Below are 21232 nucleotides of genomic sequence, written 5' to 3' on the forward strand. Positions count from 1 at the left end.
GCTGTGGTTATCTGGGAAAATAAAGCTCTCTAAGCCTGTGTTTCATCATCCACAAAAAAGGAAATAAAAATAGCATCTATACAATAGGTTTTGGGGACAGGATTTTACCAGATAATCTGTGTGAAGTTCTTAGTATGGCATCTGGTACCTACATAAGTGCATCACCTAATGGTTTTCGCTGTTATTGGTCCATTATCTTTCTTATTGCAAGAATTTCTCTAACAAAAAGTACTGTTTTCACATCCCTTACTGTGTGGTGACCTGCAAGCTTAATAAACTATGGCTTCTTTTTCAATGCCCATTTCTAAAGATAGCAGTAGGCCATTCTCAAAATAGCACCTCCCTTACCAATATTTGGCCTTGAGTCAATATTTCTTTTAATTATTAAATATTTATTCACTAAAATATATTTTTTAAAAAGAGAGAGGGTAAGACAATGGCCTAACTACAGATCATAATTAAACTTTGTCTCCCTAGGGAGGGGCAAGGTGAATTCTTAGCTCAGAACCAAGAACGCTACTCCTGGGCAGCGAATCCGCATCAAAGAGGCAGCTCCGGACCCTCTGCAGCGCGCGAGGTATTTTGTCTGTCCCCGGACGGCGCCAGGTGAGCGCTGGCCGGGTCCGGAGGACTCGCTGCGCCCTGCGAGCTGCCTGAGCAGCCACTGCAGGTTGCTAAGCTTCGCCCCCGGGGTCCCCGCGCCTTCCGGGCCTCCCGCCGGTGCGCGCCCCGGGATCCCGAGCGAGAGGAAGCGCTGGGTCTAATCGATCCAACTTGTGGGGCATTAGCCGAGCTCCTGCAGCCCTTCCGAGTGTCCCCCCCGCGCGCCTTCCCGCATCTCGCCTACCACGGGCTCCGGAAGGGAAGGAGGCGTGTCCGGAGCAGGCGGGCGGGAGCTGTATAAAAGCGCTGGCGGCGCGGCTGCCGGGGCTTCACTCGCCGCCTCGCGCCGGGACCGGGAGCGCCGCGGAGAGCGCCGACTGTGGAGAGAGCGCTGCGCACGGGCTACCCAATGCATGGACTATCTGCCGCCGCTGCTCGTGCAATATGCTGGAGCTCCAGAACAGCTAAACGGAGTCGCCACACCGCTGCCTGGGCTGGATCGCAGCGCTGCCTTTCCTTATGAAGAAGACACAAGTGAGTAGGACGCGCTTGGGGAGCTTGCAGGCTCTCCAAGAAAATCGCGCCTGGAGCCCTGGGGAGGCCGGCGCGTCCCGGGACCGGCAGCCGGGGCGTTCGGGGCTGTGCCCGCCCGGGGAGCCAAGAGGGTGCGGGGGAGGCGGCGTCGAGTGCTAGCGGGAGCCGTGCGGCCGGGTGAGCCGGGGAGAGGAGGAGTGGGAGTGAGGCGAGGGAGCCCGTGTCAAGTTTGCAGGCGCAGCAGTTAAGTTTGGAGCTGTCAGTCAAAAACCGCATTTCCAGTCTGATGGAAAGATTGACTCTTTGGCTGGGGAGTTTAAGTTATCCCGGAAAGGCATGTCTTTGCAGGGGAGACGTTTTCCCGTGCAGTCGGGACGTTATGAAACAGCTCCCCACGCGCCACCCTCGCTCACTCTGGCGCTCAGATTTATTTGTGCAGCCCCGAGGTGGGCGCTGGGCGCGGAGCGGACGCTGGTGCAGCCGCAGGAGCGAAGCCAACCGGAGCTCCGAAGCTGCAGCTCCCAGCCGGGTGGGGAGCACGCCCGGCCGCAGGGAAACTTGGCTCCCCACAGCGTCTGCCTAGTTTGGGGCTCTGGGCGGGCCATCCCGGGAACTCTGGAGACCTCCACTGGGCACGCACAGTGCATGCTCCGTCTTCTACTATAAAAAACGCTTTTTGGGGGGAAAAATAGGCACCTCTAATGATAGTTATTGAGATAATTCCTGGTGCTGCTAAATTGTGCACCGCCCAAGGGCACAATTAGAATTTCCCCCCCTTGAAACAAAGATCTGGTTCGTCGTTTGGCAAGGGCAACCACGGTGGCCCCACCCACAGCTTTTTGCCCCCCACCACTGACGGTTCTTAGCTCTTGTCACCTCTCCCCTTAGGAAGTATTCTGTGTTAGCTGCCTCACGTTGAGTAAGGCTGCCCTTTCACCCCCCAGAGGCGCTCTCGGAGATTGCAATTCCTGAAATGAAGGGGTGGGAGAAAAGGAATAAAAAGACATCAATGTGACGGAAATGCTTTATTAAATGACCTGCTTAGTATTATAGTTTAGATAAAGATCTAGTCCTGAATGTGTGCAAACGAGGAAGAAAATATTCCAGCTCGTCACACCTCTGTGGAAAAAGGCAGGGGGAAGGGACCCTGCCTGGCTACAAGGGTTGTGTAGTTCCCAGAGCTCTCTAAGAGTGCAGTGCCCTTGCTTGCAAGCAGGTTAGTTCTCAGCTGAAGCTCTGAGCACCACACCTGGGCTCACCACAGTGTGCTGTTGAAATGCAGATGGTAGATTCTGCAACAAAAGACAGTTTTTTATTGTCGTAGGGTGATTAGTGCAAGCTTTCTGCTTTAAAGAAGATTGCACCGGGATAAGAAGCCTTCCTTTTTTATCTGCTCCCAGGAATGGTAGCGGTGAGATCTGGGTGGAAGAATCTCTACCTTCTAGTTCAGGAAAAGAACCTAACCTTTCTATTTAAACAAGAACACAGAAGACAGATCAGGTTAATGTCCAACACTCCAAAGCAGGGATGTGTGGGGGTGGGGGGGTGTACTATCAAGTCACTTTGAGAATCGGTAGGATTGATGATCCTTGCACCCTTGCTTTACAAAACAAATGTGAGCTCTGTAATCGCCTTTCTCGCTTTGATTAAATGGCTGTGTAAATCGGATTACATGGAATAATTCCATTGAAAACTAGAAAGAGGTCAATCTAGCCTGGAACATTGTGGCTGAGGCATTGGTGACTCAGTGCCGCCGACCAGAGACATTTGAGACAGCTAAGTATTTTAGAAATGTGACCTGTTTGGGACCAAGTTAAAGTGCAGGCCCTTTGGGGGAACTTGCTTGATGTTAGAGGGCTTGCAGGCAAGGAAGGGCAGTGCCTTTGTTGAATGAAGGCATTCATTCCCTGGGATCTACTGACCTTCAAGGTTCCCCCTTAAGGATACTTCTAACAATTCCACATTCCTGTCAGTGCAAAATGGGACACTGGAAATAGCGCAGAGTCGATCACATAATCTGCTGAAATGGAGGAGGGTATTAGATCCTTTTTCATATTGTCAAATTTTCTAATCCAGAAGTTACAGGAAAATTTTTATGCACCACTCCATGGAGGGAGAGTAGCACTGAGTAAACTGGGCATTAAGAAGTAATGCCTAGTTGTGTTCTGAATCTTTTGTTATCCTTGTGAAGGAGGAATATCTTAATATTCAGTAGTTTAAATAATTGTTTATAAATGGCCTCAAAACCAGAGTTCTATTATAAGGCAGCTGGTTCTGTACTCTGCCAATACCCAGTATATAAAGAGAGAATTTAATAATATTTTTAAAAAGGACTTTAATATGAATTACATAGCTCTCCAAGAATCACAGAGACATCAGGCATGCTGGCCTGTCAGTCAAGTTCAATAAGTGTGAAAATTCCGTCAACATCTACTTGAGGCTTGATGAATGATTCTTTCATTTATTTAGCACAAGGGACAAACTTCAGTATTTGGAAAATGACACAGGCGATAGTCTTGAGGAGCAATTGTAATAATAAATTTAATCACAAGTCTACAGGAATGAATTTACACTTTTTCGATTCCTGTTTGATTATATTAAATAACAATTGGAGTGTGATTTTGCAATGCTGATTTAAGATTTGGCTGAAAGTGTCAATAACTTAAAGGGCCAGGTGTCATGTTTATCCATGTTACACTTACATTTTAGTTTGGGGCTGGTTTGTGAGAGTTGCAGGACTGCTGTCAGTTTCAGAAATACTGAGTTGGAAAGATTCATCTTACACACGAGGCAGAAAAGGCCATTGCAGGCACACCAACTCTCAGAGAGGAAGCACACAGAATGTTAGTTTTTGCTACACCAATGAAAATATCCGTTTGTTTTTTTTTTTTTTTGTCTGTATGAAGTTTGTCCTGTGGGTGACAATGCAAGTTTACTTTATAGAAAAAAATTAACATATTTCTGAAAAGAGCATTTTTTAATCTTGTTTTTAAGATCACTCAGTTTGGAATGTGTGCTTTGAGTAATTCTAATTTATGGAGCTTTTAATTGATACATTCTGCCAAGACTTTAAAACCCAAGTGTTAAGTCGATTACATTTAACATAAAACAAGGAAAGTAACCATATGGAAATCTGAAGTCTGGGCCAAACCAATTAAAATTGCTTAATTTTATTTATATATAGCTGCTGATTCGAAGATAGAAAATTGTGAGTAATACTTGTATTTTAATAATAGGTGATTGAAATTTTTCTACCATCATAAATCACACACAAAAAAATCCTATTGGAGGTTTCTTGCACAAATTGGTGAATCTCGCTGCCTGTGCTCTTTGCTTTTTAATGCCTGAGGAACACCTAAAATATGGGTGGGGGAGGATTCTAGGCGCTCTCCTCCAAAGATTTACATTCTGATTCCTGTTTTACCCCTTGTGGGACAAATGACTTTAGACAAATGGTTAAACTTTTTTGGAATTTCCAGTTTGTAACCTGTATGATGATTATAAATCAGTTATGAAGATTTTTCTCAGGTGGTGATTGTGAGGACTAAATGAGATTTTATATATGCCCTTATTTCTGCACAGTGGTTTCCCGTAGTTACAGTCCTAATTTACTATTTCTAAGACGAGAATGCCTGCTGGCTAATGTTTATAAGCCAGAGTCAAACTGGCTCTTGCAGCTTAATGAGGAAAGCCCAGAGACCAGGCTTTCCTAAATCTAGACCAGTGATTCAGTGACTCCCATTACAGGCTGGTCTCTCTTTATAGACTGTAATTAACACACATCAAACCAGGAATGTGTAAAAACAGAGGTGATAGGTGGGCAGAAGAGATACCAAGTTCTTTAAGGTTTTTCTTTGAAAGTAAAAATGAATGAGAGAATTAGAATAGAAGGTGGAATCAGAAAAAGGGAATGATTATCACTGGGTCTGATTCCGTTTCATAGTTTTCCATTTTGGCTTTGGAAGATTGCACTGTGTAATGCTCAGGGCTTATTTTATTTTCTTTTGGGCTGGAGAGTCCTGGTCAGCTTTCTATCCTGGTGACCTTGCACTTGCTCTGCGGGTGAGCCCCTGCATTACGTCTGCGGGATGTCTTTTTTGTCTTCACCTGGCAACATGCAGTGACATTCTTTTTCATTATGTAAGTTTGGTACTTTTCACTCTTTTCTGGAATATCTTAACGTTCCTTTTCGTATATTAGAATAAAGCATTTGAATATAAATCTCTGAGGAGTGATCTTTTATCTTTCTTTTCTGTACATGAATCATGAGCAGCTGCGGGAGACTCTGTTCTTGGGCTTAGTCCCGTGTGTAGTCAGAACCATTTATAAAACAAATTGAGGGAACACCAAGGTACTTTTATAATATATGCTGCTTTCAGAGTTGTTTTGTATAGACTTGGTTTCGTAGAAACCATTGACGGTAGTCTTAGTGATTTATAGATGCAGCAAGATGTGTTTGCCTTTTCACTTTATTATGGGCATACTGAAAACTGCTTACAGAGGCTGGGAGTTTGGGAGAATTGTCATTATCCCATCTCTACCAATTTCTTTGTCTCTAGGAAAAAATAAAATGCGTGGGGGGGATGATTTTTCTTTTTTAAAAAATCACAATATGTTTCATCTAAAGGAAAACTATTCTTTATATAACTCTCTTTGTCCTTTGTCTACACGATACTATTTTTCTAGGCCAGCACAATGGTTTATATATTAGGAGACTGGGTTCTTTTATAAACCTGGCTATTGAGTATATGACTTTGGGATGTTATTTGAACTTCTTTGAATCAGAGTTGGCTTAATTGTAAAATGAGAAAGTACTACTAGGTGATTTCTGAGTGCCTTCTGGTTTTCAAATTCTCTATTTCTAAGATACTAGGAGAATAGAGGTTTGAACCAGATGGCATTTAAGCTTCCCTTAGCTCTAAGATTTGTGTAACCATTGCCTCCATGTGAATATAAATTATAATCACTGCTGTATGATTAGGAATGAACCAATGGGGGGAAATGAAGGAGATTTAAATTTAGACATGTTCTACTTTTAGCCATTTCACCTGCTACTTGATATTTCTCTATAATCAGAATGGTATTTACATCTTTCTATTTTAGCAAAATCTGCAGTTCAAGAAGATGTTTACTTTCTCTCTTATAAATTTTTAAGTTCTGTCAATGGGGAGGAACTCCAAGGCAAAGTCAGATAACCAGAGGAGATGAACTTACAAAACCTAATGCCGCCCTTTATTTGCCTCCCTTCCCAGCACCTATAGTCTCCAGTATCTGTGCGCGTGGAGTTGGAATAGAGAGAACAAACCAAGGAGGTTTTGAGAATACCATAGAGAGAGCACTGGTAGGGAATCAGAGGCAAAGGTCCTGCCCTTCTCTCTGCCGCAAGGTGTGTGACCTTGGGAGAGTCACTAACTCTTAGTATCTCTGAATTGTGTCCCCCAGCAGTAAATTCTGAGAAGAGAGTGGAGATGAGAGGCTGCAGGCAGAGACACAGGTGGAAGGAGGAGGGAGCCTCAGGCAAAGTTCACTCAGTGACACTCTGCAAGGTTACTCCTTGCCCTGGCTTTTGCTAGGGTCCAGTACCACCCCAGGGACAACTTTTGCTCCCCCCTGTCCTTTGCTGAGAGCTGGGGCAAAGCCAGTAACCAGTAGCCACTTTTTCTTGGAAGTCAGAAGCCATGGAAGTCCTTTTCTTCATACTGACTTGGGAATATTCAAAGATCACCTGGACCCTCCCCCAAACAAGAGACCGTAGATTCCTCAGAGAGCAGAAGTGGTCAAATGCTCTCCTTCTCTAAGTGCTGGCAGAGTCTATTGAGCTACCCTCTAAAACAAAGTTCAGAATTGAGCCAATACTCTAGGCAAATAAAAAAAAATAGTAGCAATAACTATCATTGCACATAGTAGCCAATAACTATCATTTGGATGTGTAGCTGTTGCCTTGGGGCTCTTGCACACTGCTAACTAGAACATGGTCAAACTGGGAGTGGGGGGGGCAGCTAGATAGTCTTTTCTGTGTTCTGGGTAATTGGACAGCAGCCCCCAAATCTGCTGGTTGCCCCACAAAGAATGCCTTTGCTCTCCAGGATGACCAAGCAAAAGGGCTTGAAAAGATGACACCAAACCCACTGGCAGTGCTTTCTGGAAAGAGCAAGCCTCAGTTCGCCTTTGCAGAAAGGGCATCCCCACTGCGTAACTGTGTCCCTGTGCAAACCCAAGAGGAAAAGAGCACAGCCTGGAGCGGGGCGTTGGGTTTGTCTTGTATACACACACTGTGTTGCCTTTTCAAGATTAGAAGTTCATCTTCTTTTGAACCAAAGCCCTGTGTGGGTGCTTAGACCTTTTGCCTCTTTTTCAAACCTTGAAGTAAAATTCCTGAAGCAAAAGACTTTTCCTTGTTAGTGTCTTTCCTGCACTCCAGGCCTCAATCCCATCTCCTTATTGGCCTGTTTCCTCTAAATGTGTCTGAGTCGTAGTAACAATTACACATGAATAGTGATTGTCTATCGGGGGGCCCTATTGTGCTGAATTTTCCACTATTTACCTGGGGTCCTTCTCTCGGTGGCCTCCCACACAGTTGTCTTGTGAAAACTCATGGAGGCTTCTTGGCTTCCAAGAAGAGTGTCACAGAGAAAGTGTGCTTTGTTATAAAGGCCTTGTTCCCTTCCTGGGAATTGTTGCCTATATGGATGTGATGGCTATTAAAATTTATATTCACTGCAAAACTTTAGGTGGAGAGGTGGGGGGAAGGGAGGGTAGGGATGTTTCACATAAAAGAGATTCTGACGTGATCTCAGAACCCACGGATTGCAAAACACGCCTCAGCAATCATCCATCAATATTTATGGTTCTGTACAAACCTACAATTTAATGCTTCTGAGATAGTAAAGCCATTAAGGTTTTCCTTTTTTATGAACAACTATAACCTCTGTGATTGCTCTAGTTTGAATCTCTGGAGATTTAGATAAATGCTGTATTTAGTGGACCTTACCCAGAGATCTCTGATGCGTTCTGTTAGGCAGAGGACTAATCCTTATATACATGTCATTCTGCTATTTGTTAGACAGTTCAAATATCACAGGGCTGGTGTTTCTGCTTCCAGGTAGTCCAAAATGAGAATTAAAATAAAAAAAAATTAAAAAGCATGGATAAGAAAAGGATTAGTCAACATTCATGAAAAACGAAGAGGAGTTATTAGCATCATGTTTAAATATCTGCATGAAATTAATTCTGTGTAGAAAAACACAGAACTACAAAATAGAGTTTATATAATTCTCCCCTTGTGTTCTTATAACAAGTTACATATACACTTTTTATTCTTCTTAACACCTGCCCAAGAAAGTGTTTTAAAAACTTTCTATGTGTTTGTTATAATGTAATGAATCCATAGTACTCTGTGTTTTAACAACAGTATTCTTTTTTTTCTTGTCCATCTGAAAATTTGTCTTTTTTTTAAAGTTATTTTTAGACCTTTATGAAGCTGGCTTCACTTATTTCACATATGTGTATATTTTACTGCACAGAATTTTAATTTGAAATTATAAGTAGTTTCTAATAATAATCTCTTTAATGCTCAATATGAGGACCACTTTGAACATCTTTGCATCTAGGTATTAACTTTTGTTTTTACTTTTAAACAATCAGACTTTTAAGTCCAAGACTGAGTTGACCATCTATTGTTTGCACATCTGTATAAATGTCACACAGACATGATTCAACTTGTAATAAAATTTACTGTCATAATGTGTCAAGTGTTTGGCATTTAAATATGTAGCTATTTGGAATAGTTTCTACCACTGTCATGACATTAAACCCCTCCTGAGCATATATCATGCCAAATGGCACTTATTAGAAAACGGTTTCACGATTAATTAATTTATGGAACTCTTCCTCTGGGAGAGAGGTCCTGCTTTTTTAAAAAATCCCATTTCACAGATGAGGAAACTAAGATAAAGTATTTCCCCTGCAATTTCTGGGTATTTATTGCCAAAATTATCACCCAAAGAGATTCAGCTGGCACCAGCGCCTGCATCAGTGTGGTTTATTGTGCATTAGTGTACCTCAAAGATACACAGTCTGTTTACAAGAGCATTGGATTAAGAAGAAATGCCATTTAGTTGTTAAAAACAGCTGCTGGTAATAGACTTTGGACAACAAAAATTTCATTGGATTGCAGTCACCTTACAGAGCGGCTTCTACTAGCTGCTCAGTAGATAGGGCAGAACCTCCATGGTTGACCACTTCCCCACACTGACCACCTCCTTTAGGTGACCTAATTTTCATGGACCAGACATGCTCCACCTGTACATACCAGTCCTGTAGGCCTAGTTCCTCATTTTGACCACTTCTGTATGTTGACTGGTTTGTTATAGTCCTTGGGCTGGTCAACTTATAGAGGTTCTACTGTCTATTAATACATGAAATGGTTCAGGTTATTAGTTACGGATACATTTCTTTTTACAAGCTTTTCTTTCTTTTATTAAGAGGAACATGTCAACCCTTATTCTAGGTCTGTCCCACACACAAATAGGTTTGGTTGCAGCGTTAATATTCCATGACCGTGAAACAACATCCTTTAGTAAGCAGGACCAGAGACCACAGGGGAGCAGAGCAACCCCCACCCTGAGTTATAGGTGGAATGTAGCATTGGCTCTGCCACCTACTGACCCTCGGTAAACTTTTCTCTCTGAACTTCACTCTCCCAGTCTTTAAAATGGACACAAAAGTAGTACTGACGTGATGATTAAAAGAGATTACTCTCACGGAACAGATAATCATTGCCTTCTCTGCTAGAATAGCAAATCACGGAATGTCACAGCAAATCCATATGCTGAAAGAAGTCAATTCCGTGTTAACAATTCCTACCTTTGGTTTTAGCACTTACACGGATACAGCTATCCTAGAGACTAATAATCCTCAGAGACGGATAGCTTCCCTGCCTTATTTGCACATGTCCTGTCTTCTTTAACACAAACACTCTTCGCAAACTTAAAAAGAATTGCCCAATTTTATCTTCTTTACCTTTCTCTCTGTTCTGTGAAAGGAAACAGTTCTGCAGAATAGGCCAAAGGACAAGCTGCTGAAGAAGTGAAAGAGCAGTTTATTGAATAAGAAAATAATAGGACCAGTTAAGAAGTTAATATCTGTTGATGACTCACCAATGATGCGGCATCCGGCCGCAGACTGCGCTGGTGTATCTCATTTGGTTCTAGCAAAATGGTCACAAAGTAGATAATATTATTGACGTCTTTTTCTTTTTTAAACAAATAAAGAAAAAGTTCGGAGAGATTAAGAAAACTGGCCCAAGATTAAAATAAAAAGAGTTCAAGTAAGTGGAAGAGCTTGAATTTGACGCCAACCGTGTTTAATTCTAAAGAGCAGATTCCTCTTATTCGCTACAATATAATGTGCCCATATTTAGACACACATGTATATACATTCCACTTGGAAAGCCTGAGCTGCTTTTTGGGGGTTTGTTTTGGAATTGGAGTGCGGAGATGGTGATGAGTCTCAATCTTATCCCAGAAGGGCAGAGAGCAGGTAGAGCTGAGTGGGCTGGTGGAGGGACAGAGGGACAGGTTGCTTCTGTCCGCCGCCTCCTCAGGACTGGCCAGAAGTGTCAATGGCTGTGTATCCAGCGCTCCCAGGAGACAGGGAGCCTGGGCTTGGTCCCCAGCCTCTCCCGCCCCAGTCACGGAAACCCCAGCCTGACTCATCTGACTGTGGTGGGGAAGGCCCATTGTCAACTGCAAAACTTACACTTTCTTTATGAAATTGAGAATGACGGTACTGCCAAAACCTCGGTGTCTTTCAAATAAAGTGGTACTTTGTTGGCAGATGGCGGATTTCTTAAATATTTTAAAATTGTGCTTCAAAACAACTTCTTGGAAAAAGAAAGCTACTTCAGAGATTACTTTTATCAGTTTGCTTTGACCTTATTTACATACTATTTTTGGAGTAGTTTTAAATGTGTGGGATCATATGAGAAAACTATTTAATAATAATGTCTTCAGGTTTATGTCTGATGTTGTGGTGTTTTTTTATGAAGACAACTGCATTAATAGTAAACAAATTATAATAATTTCTAGATTAATGTTATGATTTTTTTAAACAAATGACTGTCAGAGAATCCTTATCAGCACTATCACCTTGTAAGTTACTCGACAGCAGTTTAGTATAAATGAAAATGCTGGCTAGAAAGTCCTGGCATCATCTGAATTCAGCCAAGGGAGCCAGAACAGAGGTAGGTTAACAGAACAGACTCTGTAGGCCGAAGCTCTGCTTTGGTTTGCTAAGCACGAAAACCTCTGAGCCTCAGTTTCCCCATTTGCCAAATAAGGGGAGCAATAGTACATTTCTCAGAGGTGGTCATGAAGATTAGATGAAATATTTCATAAAAAAAAAAAAGCACTTAGTCCAGTGCCTGATGCAAAGTACCAAATAAACATTTACTTTTGTTATCAACATCAAACAAATGGTAACGCTTATGGGTACTGTTGACTCCCTTCTTAAAGAAAGTGACTTTAATTGCCAAGTCCCCACTTGGACTGAATGAAAGGGAAAGTTGAAGCAGTTTGTCCAGAGAACCCAAGCCTCAAATTCACTTTAGTCCTAAGCAATTTAATTGGTTTTATTCCTTGATTTAACAAAAACGTTTTAAAAAGTTAAATGTGTGGCAAGAAGTTTACTACAACAATAATTATTTCTTTCTACCATGTGCCCAAGGTCACAGAGGGCTTGGTGGGGTGACCAAGCAGCCTGGCAATCTGAAGCCACAGCCCAAATTCCTAACCTCTTTGTTATACCTGGAATTGGGGGAACAAAACATGGGTCCTTCCCGTTTTGAGTCAGTGAGTGAGTCTCTCCTCTTCACTACAAGGGTGGAGGAGTTGTTTCCAGCGTCCATAGAAATAGAGCCACTCGTCAGGGTAGAATGGGAAGAGCTTTCGTGTTGAGAGCACCTGGATTTACTTCTGGCTCTTGACTCTTGCTTGCCATGGGATCTTAGGCAATTTATTTAACTTTGCTTAACCTTTTCTGAACCTTCTCTAAAATGAAAGAATGATACTTTGCAGCTTCTCTCTCTCCCTTCCTTACTCTTTTTCTCTCCCTTCTCTCCTAATGCCTTTCCTTCCTTTCTTTTTGAACCTGGAGATAATACCTTGAATACCTAGTTTGTGATTGTCACTCAGGGAATTATACTATCATAAAGAATGCTTTTCAGACTTAACATGTTTTCCTGCTAGTCTGGTAAGCACTCAGTTATGTTTGGACAAAGGACTTCAGAGTTAGATAGAATGAGAGGCTTAAATCATAACTCTTATTATGGCCATGGCATGTTATTTGCTCTGTTTCTCTAGGCCTCAATATGCTCATCTGTATAATGGGTTTTTAAAGGTAATAGTACATAGCTGGAGGAATACAAGGGTGAAATGGGCTATTATATGGAAGTTGTCAGACCCCAAAGTGATACTCAATAAATGGTACCTGTAATTTTTAGGGAATGAGTTAGGCCAACAAATATATCAGTATGCATTAGACCAGGCATGCTCAAACTACAGCCCGTGGGCCACATACAGCCTGCCTAGGACATTTATCCGGCCCGCCAACTGTTTTTGCTGCTTAGCAGCCGACTTGTCCCATGGCCTGCAGTCCGGCCCTCCAACGGTCTGAGGGACAGTGATCTGGCCCCCTGTTTAAAAAGTTTGAGGACCCTGCATTAGACTGTTTGCTCTGTGTCTACTACTTTTTTTTTTTAAATGGCTGGAATAATTTAAGACCTATTGTCATCAAGAAATAAGCAAGATTAGAAGAGATTGTGGGAAATAGAATTGTGTAACTGTGAACAGAGATTAATGAAGGGCTTGGACGGGGATCTGCATCCCTCTTCGTAACTAAGGATTCTGACACACATCTTGGCGACCTCACAAGTTGTTGAGAAAGTCAAGAGAGGGAGTAATTAATTGAGCCATGCTCTACAGACTACACTGTCCTATTCAGAGGCCAAGGGTTATATTGTTATTCTAAGCCTTGAGTGACTAAGAATTTAAACTTTCCAAATTCATGAAAACTTCATATTTATTATTGCCTTCCAGGATGAGCCTCAAATTAGTCTTTGTATAGCGTATCATCATTAATAGCTTTGGAGACTCATAGAACGGGAGTCACCTCCTAGACGCTGTGTGCCTTTGAGGCACTTAATTCCTCTTACATTCTGATTTTCTCATTTGTAAAATGAGGTTTAACTCCTAAGCTGGTTGTGAGGACTAAATGAGCTAATGCCTGAGCAGGGCTAGGACCAGAACAGATACAAGAAACCGTGGGTAAATGTTAGCTGCTTTCGATTAAAATACATTTTTGCGTTCAAAGCTTATTTTTATTTTTGTGTGTGTGTGTTGGAATTTAATAAGGTGGAATCAGCAGTTTGGGGTTGTTCCGATTATGAATTCAGAGTTTTCTTTTCTTTTTTTCCTTTCATTAATCACATACACGTAGATCATGAACACATTCATGCCTTTGTGGAGTTCAATGTGTTGAGTTTTTGTACAAGTTGGAGTGCTTACATCCAACTGATTAACATAGCTTTCATTTACTTAATCAATGTGTTAAGACATTTATGTTCTATATTTGATAGATTTGACTTGTACCCTTGCAATATGCTCCATAGGTGTGGTCCCACTGTTTACTCACCCTCTATCAAACTACCCCCCTCCCATCCCCCTCCTCTTCCCGCCTTCATCCTGGGCTATAGTTGTGATTTATCTTTCATATGAAAGTGTGAGTGATTATAAATTGGTTTCATAATAGTACTGAGTACATTGGATATATTTTTTTTCCATTCCTGAGATACTTTACTAAGAAGAATATGGTCCAGCTCCATCCATGTAAACATAAAAGAGGTAATGTCTCCATCTTTTTTTAAAGCTGCATAGTATTCCATGGTATACATATACCATAATTTATTAATCCATTCATGGGTCGATGGGCACTTGATCTTCTTCTATGACTTGGCAATTATGAATTGAGCTGCAGTGAACAATCGGGTGTAAATATCTTTGTTGCAAAGTGATTTATTTTCTTGTCAGTGATTCTGTGTTGAGTAAGGATTTGATTGTCCAGGTTAATCTTCGAGTAAGTTTTGTATCAATCCAGACAGATGTAAGTTACTTTTATCAGTCCGTTACTTCAGGTAAACAAGCATTCTATTCTTTGACAGAACATTAAACTGTTATATTCCTTTGGATGGAGTTCTGACTTGCTTAAGGCACTTGTGAAAGAGAGGACAGCTCTTGTTTTCTAACATTCTATCATCTAAAGTTTGTTTCTAAAACTTCTTAACCAAACCTTGGACTATGGATGCCTCAGTGATTAACTTACCCAAACTAGAAATATATGAAATAATTTGGGGTTCAGTTCAGAGCACTATGTAACACAAAAATTTGAACCAATGCTAAAAAGATATGAAAATCTTTTAGCCCATAGACAAAAAAATAAATAGATAAAAATGTATAAGTCCATTCTTTTAAAGTGCCAAAGAGAAGGACATAGAGATATTGACATGTGTTATTTTGTCAATTACTTAGGAAGAGAGTGAGTTTTTAAAAGGGCTTCGTTTTCACCTTTCCTTGATGATTTGTGTCCTAGCCTTTGCAGCAAAGTTGAGAAAAAGAACTTTCTGATCACACAGGACATCCATGTCCTAAATTCAGGTTTGTGAAACTGAATTGACATCTTTCTGAGGATGTGCATTTCATCCCGCAACAAAGTGAACAGTAGAGTCCATCATTTTAAAGCTTCACTCAAATGCACACAGAGTTGTTAACAGAAGTCTGACCGTGTCATTTTTCTGGCTAAAATCTTCCACTGACTTTGCAATATCTGCAGGACAAAGTCCAAACCCTCAGCACACGACGCAAGGTCCTCTGGGGTTTGGTGCTTATCTCCACCACTCCCTGAGTGACAAATTTCATCCCAGTGTCACCTAACTATGTGCAGTGACATACCCATCTCAGAGGCCCCCAAAGCCCCTTATTTGTCTAGTTCAGATGGTTCCTTGTCTAGGAAGACCCCGCTGACATTTGTTTCCCCATTTTTCCCCGTTCCCCACTCCCTACTATGTATTTAAGGATCTCACCCTGAGCTCCAGCAGCTTTTTAAAAAAAAACATACCACTTATCCCATTACATTGAAATTATCTTTTTATATATCTGGCTAAATTGCCCCACATTGTTACCAGTAGCTAGTGGCACATTGTCAAAGTCTTGATAATGATTTTCTGAATAGAACTATGAGTTAAATGAATCATGCCAGATGTTATTTGTGAGAGAAAACATCTATCTGTGAGCATTCTAAGCAGGATCTGGGCATTTAGTGATTTTATGTCTGCTGACATCAGTTGACACAAGGGTTGGCACCAAGGAAGGTGACTTGGAATGCAGGAGGGACTTTAGAACATTACTATTGTGCACTGATGTCAATTGGGGACACATATAGCTAGATATATAGCCCTGCTCCATGCAAACATAAATGCATTACTCAAACATAATCTCCTTAGAGAGACAAATGGTGAGTGGGCACTTGAGGTGATAGAACAGAGTGGAGACAATGAATTTTAAAAAGTAAAACAGAGGGTGAGACAGTTGCCTGCCATTCTATAAGGAAGTGACACCACAGGTTGCATAGCAAGACCCAAGCAGCTCTTGCTAATTAAAGATGTACAGAGGGGTTAACCATAGAGGATTTTAGGGCAGAGTTGATGATGGTGAAGAAAATGTTGATTTTTGATGCTCATTCTCTGCACCAGGTCCTGAGCTCTCCTGATTCTCTCCACCTATGAGAGTGGTAGTGTGGTTCCCCCGTGTTACAGAGGAGGAACGTGGGCTCACAGAGTTGTACAAGTTTCTGAGCATCTTCCAACTGTCATTCATCACACCCGAACTTCTTGTCCCTTGTCCCTTGCTGGTGCGAGGGCCATTGCCATCTCCTCTTACCCAGAAAACATAGTTTATATTTTGATACCTAATGACTCAGAAGTCTGTTATAAATATAGGAAAGGATTCTTCCCGCCCAACTCACACATATTCGAGGCGCTTCCTTTAATATTTTCTGTTCAGGGTTTGTGCTGGTTGATCAGTAGCCAGAGCAGGAAGCACAGGATGTTGTGTAGTTTCTGGATACCGATGTGGATTATCTCCATCTAGACTAGGGGTTCTCAACCTGTGGGTCGCGACCCCTTTTTAACAAAGAAAATACCTTGCGGCATTAGGAAGGTTGAGAACCACTGGTCCAGACTGTGGCCTAGAACATAGTAAAAGACAGACGAGGAGGTATAGATGGCCCCATTGAATTATATTTATGTATTTAAAACAGATACAAGTGTATGGTTAAGGAGTTTAGCAAAAGCAGTGTTTGAGCACCTAAGATCAGAGATTACTTAAGTGTGGAGGAAGAAAAGTGGAGAAGAATTAACAAGAAGTGACTTTTTCACATTTCACATGTGACTAAAAGCCATCCTCTTAGCCACCCAAGGCAATAAGATACTGCATATAATATGACACTCTAAGTAGCTTTATATAGATTCTCTGACTTTCAAAAATTCATTTTTGGGATACTTTTTGACGGTAAATCCTGAGAATTCTGAAGTTTTTAAGTTATGCAACCCGATAGCATGGACAACTTTTACTTTCTTTGTTTTTCAATTGGATAAGCTTCTTGGTTTTCCGTGGAGAGCTGAAACGTTAACGTGGCTTAAAGAGCCAAGTCTACCTCTTGCTTCAGTTTGCAAATAAAAGCTCCATAAAGGACTAGGAATGAGAAGAGATGATCTACAAAAATTGAGCAATGAAGGAGTATGTAGAAAGGGTTGGTGCGGATCTGGCACTTCAAACATACAGCAGCTGAAGCACATCTTTTTAATTTCATTTAGCTGGAAGGTCTGCTCATGAGGCCCTCTTCATTTCCTGAGGAAATAGATCCCCATTCTCTCCCAGATGGTGAGAGAATCTCTTTGCTTTCCAAACAGTCCCCTCCATGTTTATTTTATTCCTCCATCCTCTCCTGATGCCTCAGCAAAGCAGCTGCTTTGAAAAGAAGCTCAAAGGATTATCTTGAAGTGGGTTACCCACCCACCCTCTTTCCTGCCCCTCCTGCCTGAGAAGAAAGTGCCTTTCTTTTCTCTCCCCCCCACCCCGCCCCGCCTCTGGAGGCCTTGAAATATATTGTCTATATTCTTCTTTTCTTTTAACCTTGGAAGCTTCATAGATAATTTCCCCAGGTCTACTCTGAGGATGGCTCTCAGAACACAAAATAATTTACATTTACGTAGAAGATTCTTAACTCCGAATCTTTTAAAATAACAATCATCATAATAATAGAAGGAGTGATGCCAGTACTCTGATGCTGATACATTGTAAAAAGTCCTCTTCACTTTTGTCTTAACATCTTTGCTTCTGGCACCAATTTGGAGTCTCCTCCTCCGTAGTGGTTTCAGAGCACATTAAGCATAACTCGCAGACCTCATGGTGAAGAAGTGGAAGAAGAACTGAGCTTGCCTCCAGTTGTGATTATGAGCTGGAAAATTCAGTGATGCAGCCTACTTTGGGGCAGGGGGTGAGCTGTTATGGACTCCACTCTGGGGTAGTCTGGCAAAAAGTCTTTCTGTTCCCTGCAAATGAGTCACATGAGAGAGAGAGGAGGCATCGACATTATGCCAGGGTGATGCTGAGGAAAACGGAGCTAGTTTTGTTCTTTAATCAGAGCAGTAATGGGTCTAGCCAACATGAAAAAAAGAATTCAGTTCTATGAGCATTGCTTTTTCTGCTTTAGTAAAGATGACAGATAGATGAGAGTCAAGCCGTACTTGGAGATGAGATGATAGGAGCATTTAAAAACTTAATCTATGTCATCACCTCTGCATGTGTCTTCCCCTTAAGTGACATCCTATTCCCTGTGTGGGGTTCCAGGGCAGAATCACCATGAATGACTTTTATGAATGGCTGCTTTAGAAATCTGATGGATTGCAGCTCCTGGGGAGATAGAAATGTACAGTTTCGTATTATACTAAATTCTCAATGTAAAGTATAGAATTATGTCTCAAAGACTTACACTGAACTTATGGTAGAACAGTGTCTACATTCCAGACTGGAGTTTGGCAGTTTCTTTAGTTTTTTTTTAGTTTTTTTTTTTTTAATGTGCCTCTCTCTCTTTGCCCCGTAAAGGAGAATAATTTCAATTTCTATCACCTAGTTTCTTCAGAAAGGGAGCTCTGAGGAGTTTGCAGCCAGATCAGCCATTCACTTCTATCAGGAGAGGCATTTTCCAATGGTGGTTCATTTCTTAAAATTGTTTTCATAGTGTTTACTATGATCAACACATTATTCAAGCATAATTCTCCTGGGAAAGACAGATGATGAGTGGGCACTTGGGATGATAGAACAGAGTGGAGGCAGTGAATTAAAAAAAAAAAAAAAAAAAAAGGAGGGTGAGACAGTTGCCTGCCCTTCTATGCTGGAGGCCAGAGGCACAGCAGTGAGTAAAACAGTTCCATTGTCCCACGCTTCTTGGGGCTTACGCCTGGTTTTATATCCCAATTTTCCATTCACTTGCACCTAGAGAAGTATTAAAGGCACCAAGAAAATGGTTAAAAGTTCAATCTGAGAAGCATTTAGGTAGTTATCACCACTAGGATCTAACAGCACTGAACCCAAGAATGGAAAGTATAACATTGGTTTATACCCCGTCGCGACCAAACCCCTCTGTTTACCCTTCACTCACTCACTCATTCTAAATATATTTACAAGGGCCTCGCCTTACCCAGCACTGCTTTAACCCCTCTGGACAAAACAGTAAAGGAACCAGCACCCTCCCCGCCTTACAGTGCTCACGCTGAAGTGAGGAAACAGATGATAAGCAAAACTGCTGGTTGGTGATCCTGCAGTTCTACTGTGTAAATATGGACTCTATCTGCTGAGGATTGGATCGTCCATAACCGAGAGACTTCTCATCTCTACCCCCAGTGTATACACGTGGCTTTATGTATTTGATTAAAGGAGTATTATTATGAGTACATAGTTCAGTGGCCGTTAGCAATGCGTGCAATCTGCACATTTGGAGGAGCTTGTACTATGAGTAAGGACCAGATCTAGGTGCTGGAGATAAGAGTGGTGCATAAGAATAACATGGGCTTTATTCTTACATCATGTCTAAACTTGCTGGGAGGAACAGATGATGAGGATAAATAATTGGGTCATCAGGACAAAAAGTGGTGGGTGCTGCAGTGGAAATAAAACTGATACGATCTGCTATAGGAGGCTCCTTAAGACAGATTATCTGGGAAGATTTCTTCAGGAAGGTGATATCTGAACTGAATCCTGAATGACAAAAAGGGCTTATCCTTGGCGGAGCCCAAGAGGAGAAAGCATGCAGCTGCAAGTGCAAAGGGCCGGAGGCAGGAACAGACTCCAGGTATTTTAGGAACATACCAGAGGCCAGTGTGGCCAGAGCGTGGTGGGGAGACATGAGCCCAGTGGAGGTGGTGAGCTTATGTTCTGGAGGACCCTGTTGGCCTGGATTAGGTGTTTCAAGTTTTACTGTGAACATGATGCAAAGGCATGGAGAGCTTTAAGCAGGTGGTGATGGTTTGCATTCCCAGAAGAATCTACTATTGTGAGTAGTGAGCATGAGAGCAAAGGCGGCTCTGGAGAGCAGCCTCATAGGTGTCCAGTCAGCCTGGCAGAAGCCGAAGTGGCACAAGATGAGATGGAGACAAGTCAATGTTTTTAGGTAGAAAATATAGGAATTGACAGATCAGAATCAAGGATGGCATCCAGATTTGGCTTCAACTGCCATCCTTCAATTTTGGAAACAATGTTACTGGAAATTCTTGTTCCAGAGGCAGTTGAAAAGATTGTAGCGATACCACCCAAGTGAACGTTTACAAGACTGTGCTATTTGTCAGATCCTACACCACGTGCTTTACGTGTGTATCTGTGTTTTAGCCTGTGAAGTAAGTTCTTTTTATTATGCTCATGTTACAGATAAGGAAACTGAGGTCTAGAACAATTAAATAATTGTGGCAAAGGCCACAAAGCTAGTCAGCGTCACAGTAGAGGTTATAGTACAGGCAGTTTGAGTTTAAAGGTGATGTTTCCAGCCCCCCTTATAGAGACAGCCTCTCTGTGCAGGAGTAAACACACTGTTTTCTAAAGCTGTCTTGGATTTATTACTGAAGCACAAGTTGACTTTTGAAACTCTGTGGTTTAGGTTAACATTCACCCATTGCCCAAACAATCTGGCCTTTCTTTTACACCAGGTGGAAATGAGCCTGCCTGCTTTGGGAAAGCTAATCCAAATTCAAGCCCAGGGGGAGTTTCACAACCTCTTCCTATGCCCTTTCTGGACTGATCTTTAATCTATTGGGGGCCGGGGGACAGAGCATAAATGGAATTGGCTACAATTACGATGTATCTACTAATAAATTGTCTAAAAGTGGGATCATATCATTCACTGTTAGTATGGCTTTTTAGAATTCAACATTAGGAAAGACGAATAAAATAACTATACCATTAATCATGAACTGTTGCTAACTGAACTAGCTATAGTTAATTATTTTCTATAATGAATAAAATAAAAAATCATAGCAATAACTGTCCTGTAATGACCTATATCTTCCAGCACCTCTTATTGGAGCTTTAGATAACATTGTCTTACTTAATCTTTTCATAACTGCTAACATACGTTATCACCACAAGAAAACAGTATAAAGGAGATTACATAATTTGTTTGGGATTAAAATATGTAAGTGATAGAATCAGGATTTACATATACACTTTACTTTGATGATGTTCTTCTGTGTCGAACTTCCTTGCCTTTGTAAGCAATGAACCCACAGGTGAAGTGTGTTGTTACCAAAGGAACATGTCCCAGGCATGTCAGTGAACCTGCAGGGGAAGAGTATTGCTAGCTGAGGAACATGTCCCAGGCATGTCACTGAACCTGCAGGGGAAGAGTATTGCTAGCTGAGGAACATGTCCCAGGCATGTCAGTGAACCTGCAGGTGAAGAGTATTGCTAGCTGAGGAACATGTCCCAGGCATGTC

The 21232-nt window shown here is 41.7% G+C and overlaps 1 protein-coding gene across 2 annotated transcripts in view; it reads left to right on the forward strand.

Moving 5' to 3' along the window:
- The first annotated feature begins 931 nt into the window (after nt 1–931).
- Nucleotides 932–21232, forward strand: part of KITLG (KIT ligand) — an 86373-nt gene continuing 66072 nt past the window's right edge. Inside the window, exon 1 of one of the 2 annotated variants that reach the window (XM_003783370.1) lies at nt 932–1137. In XM_003783370.1, the coding sequence (XP_003783418.1) occupies nt 1123–1137 (15 nt within the window). In that variant the 5' untranslated portion in view covers nt 932–1122. The remainder of the gene's footprint in view (nt 1138–21232) is intronic. The other variant, XM_003783369.1, reaches the window with a different exon arrangement.

This window comes from Otolemur garnettii, unplaced genomic scaffold (assembly GCF_000181295.1).
Source record: "Otolemur garnettii isolate 467f Iridium unplaced genomic scaffold, OtoGar3 scaffold00007, whole genome shotgun sequence".
In the NCBI taxonomy this organism is placed as follows: domain Eukaryota; kingdom Metazoa; phylum Chordata; class Mammalia; order Primates; family Galagidae; genus Otolemur; species Otolemur garnettii.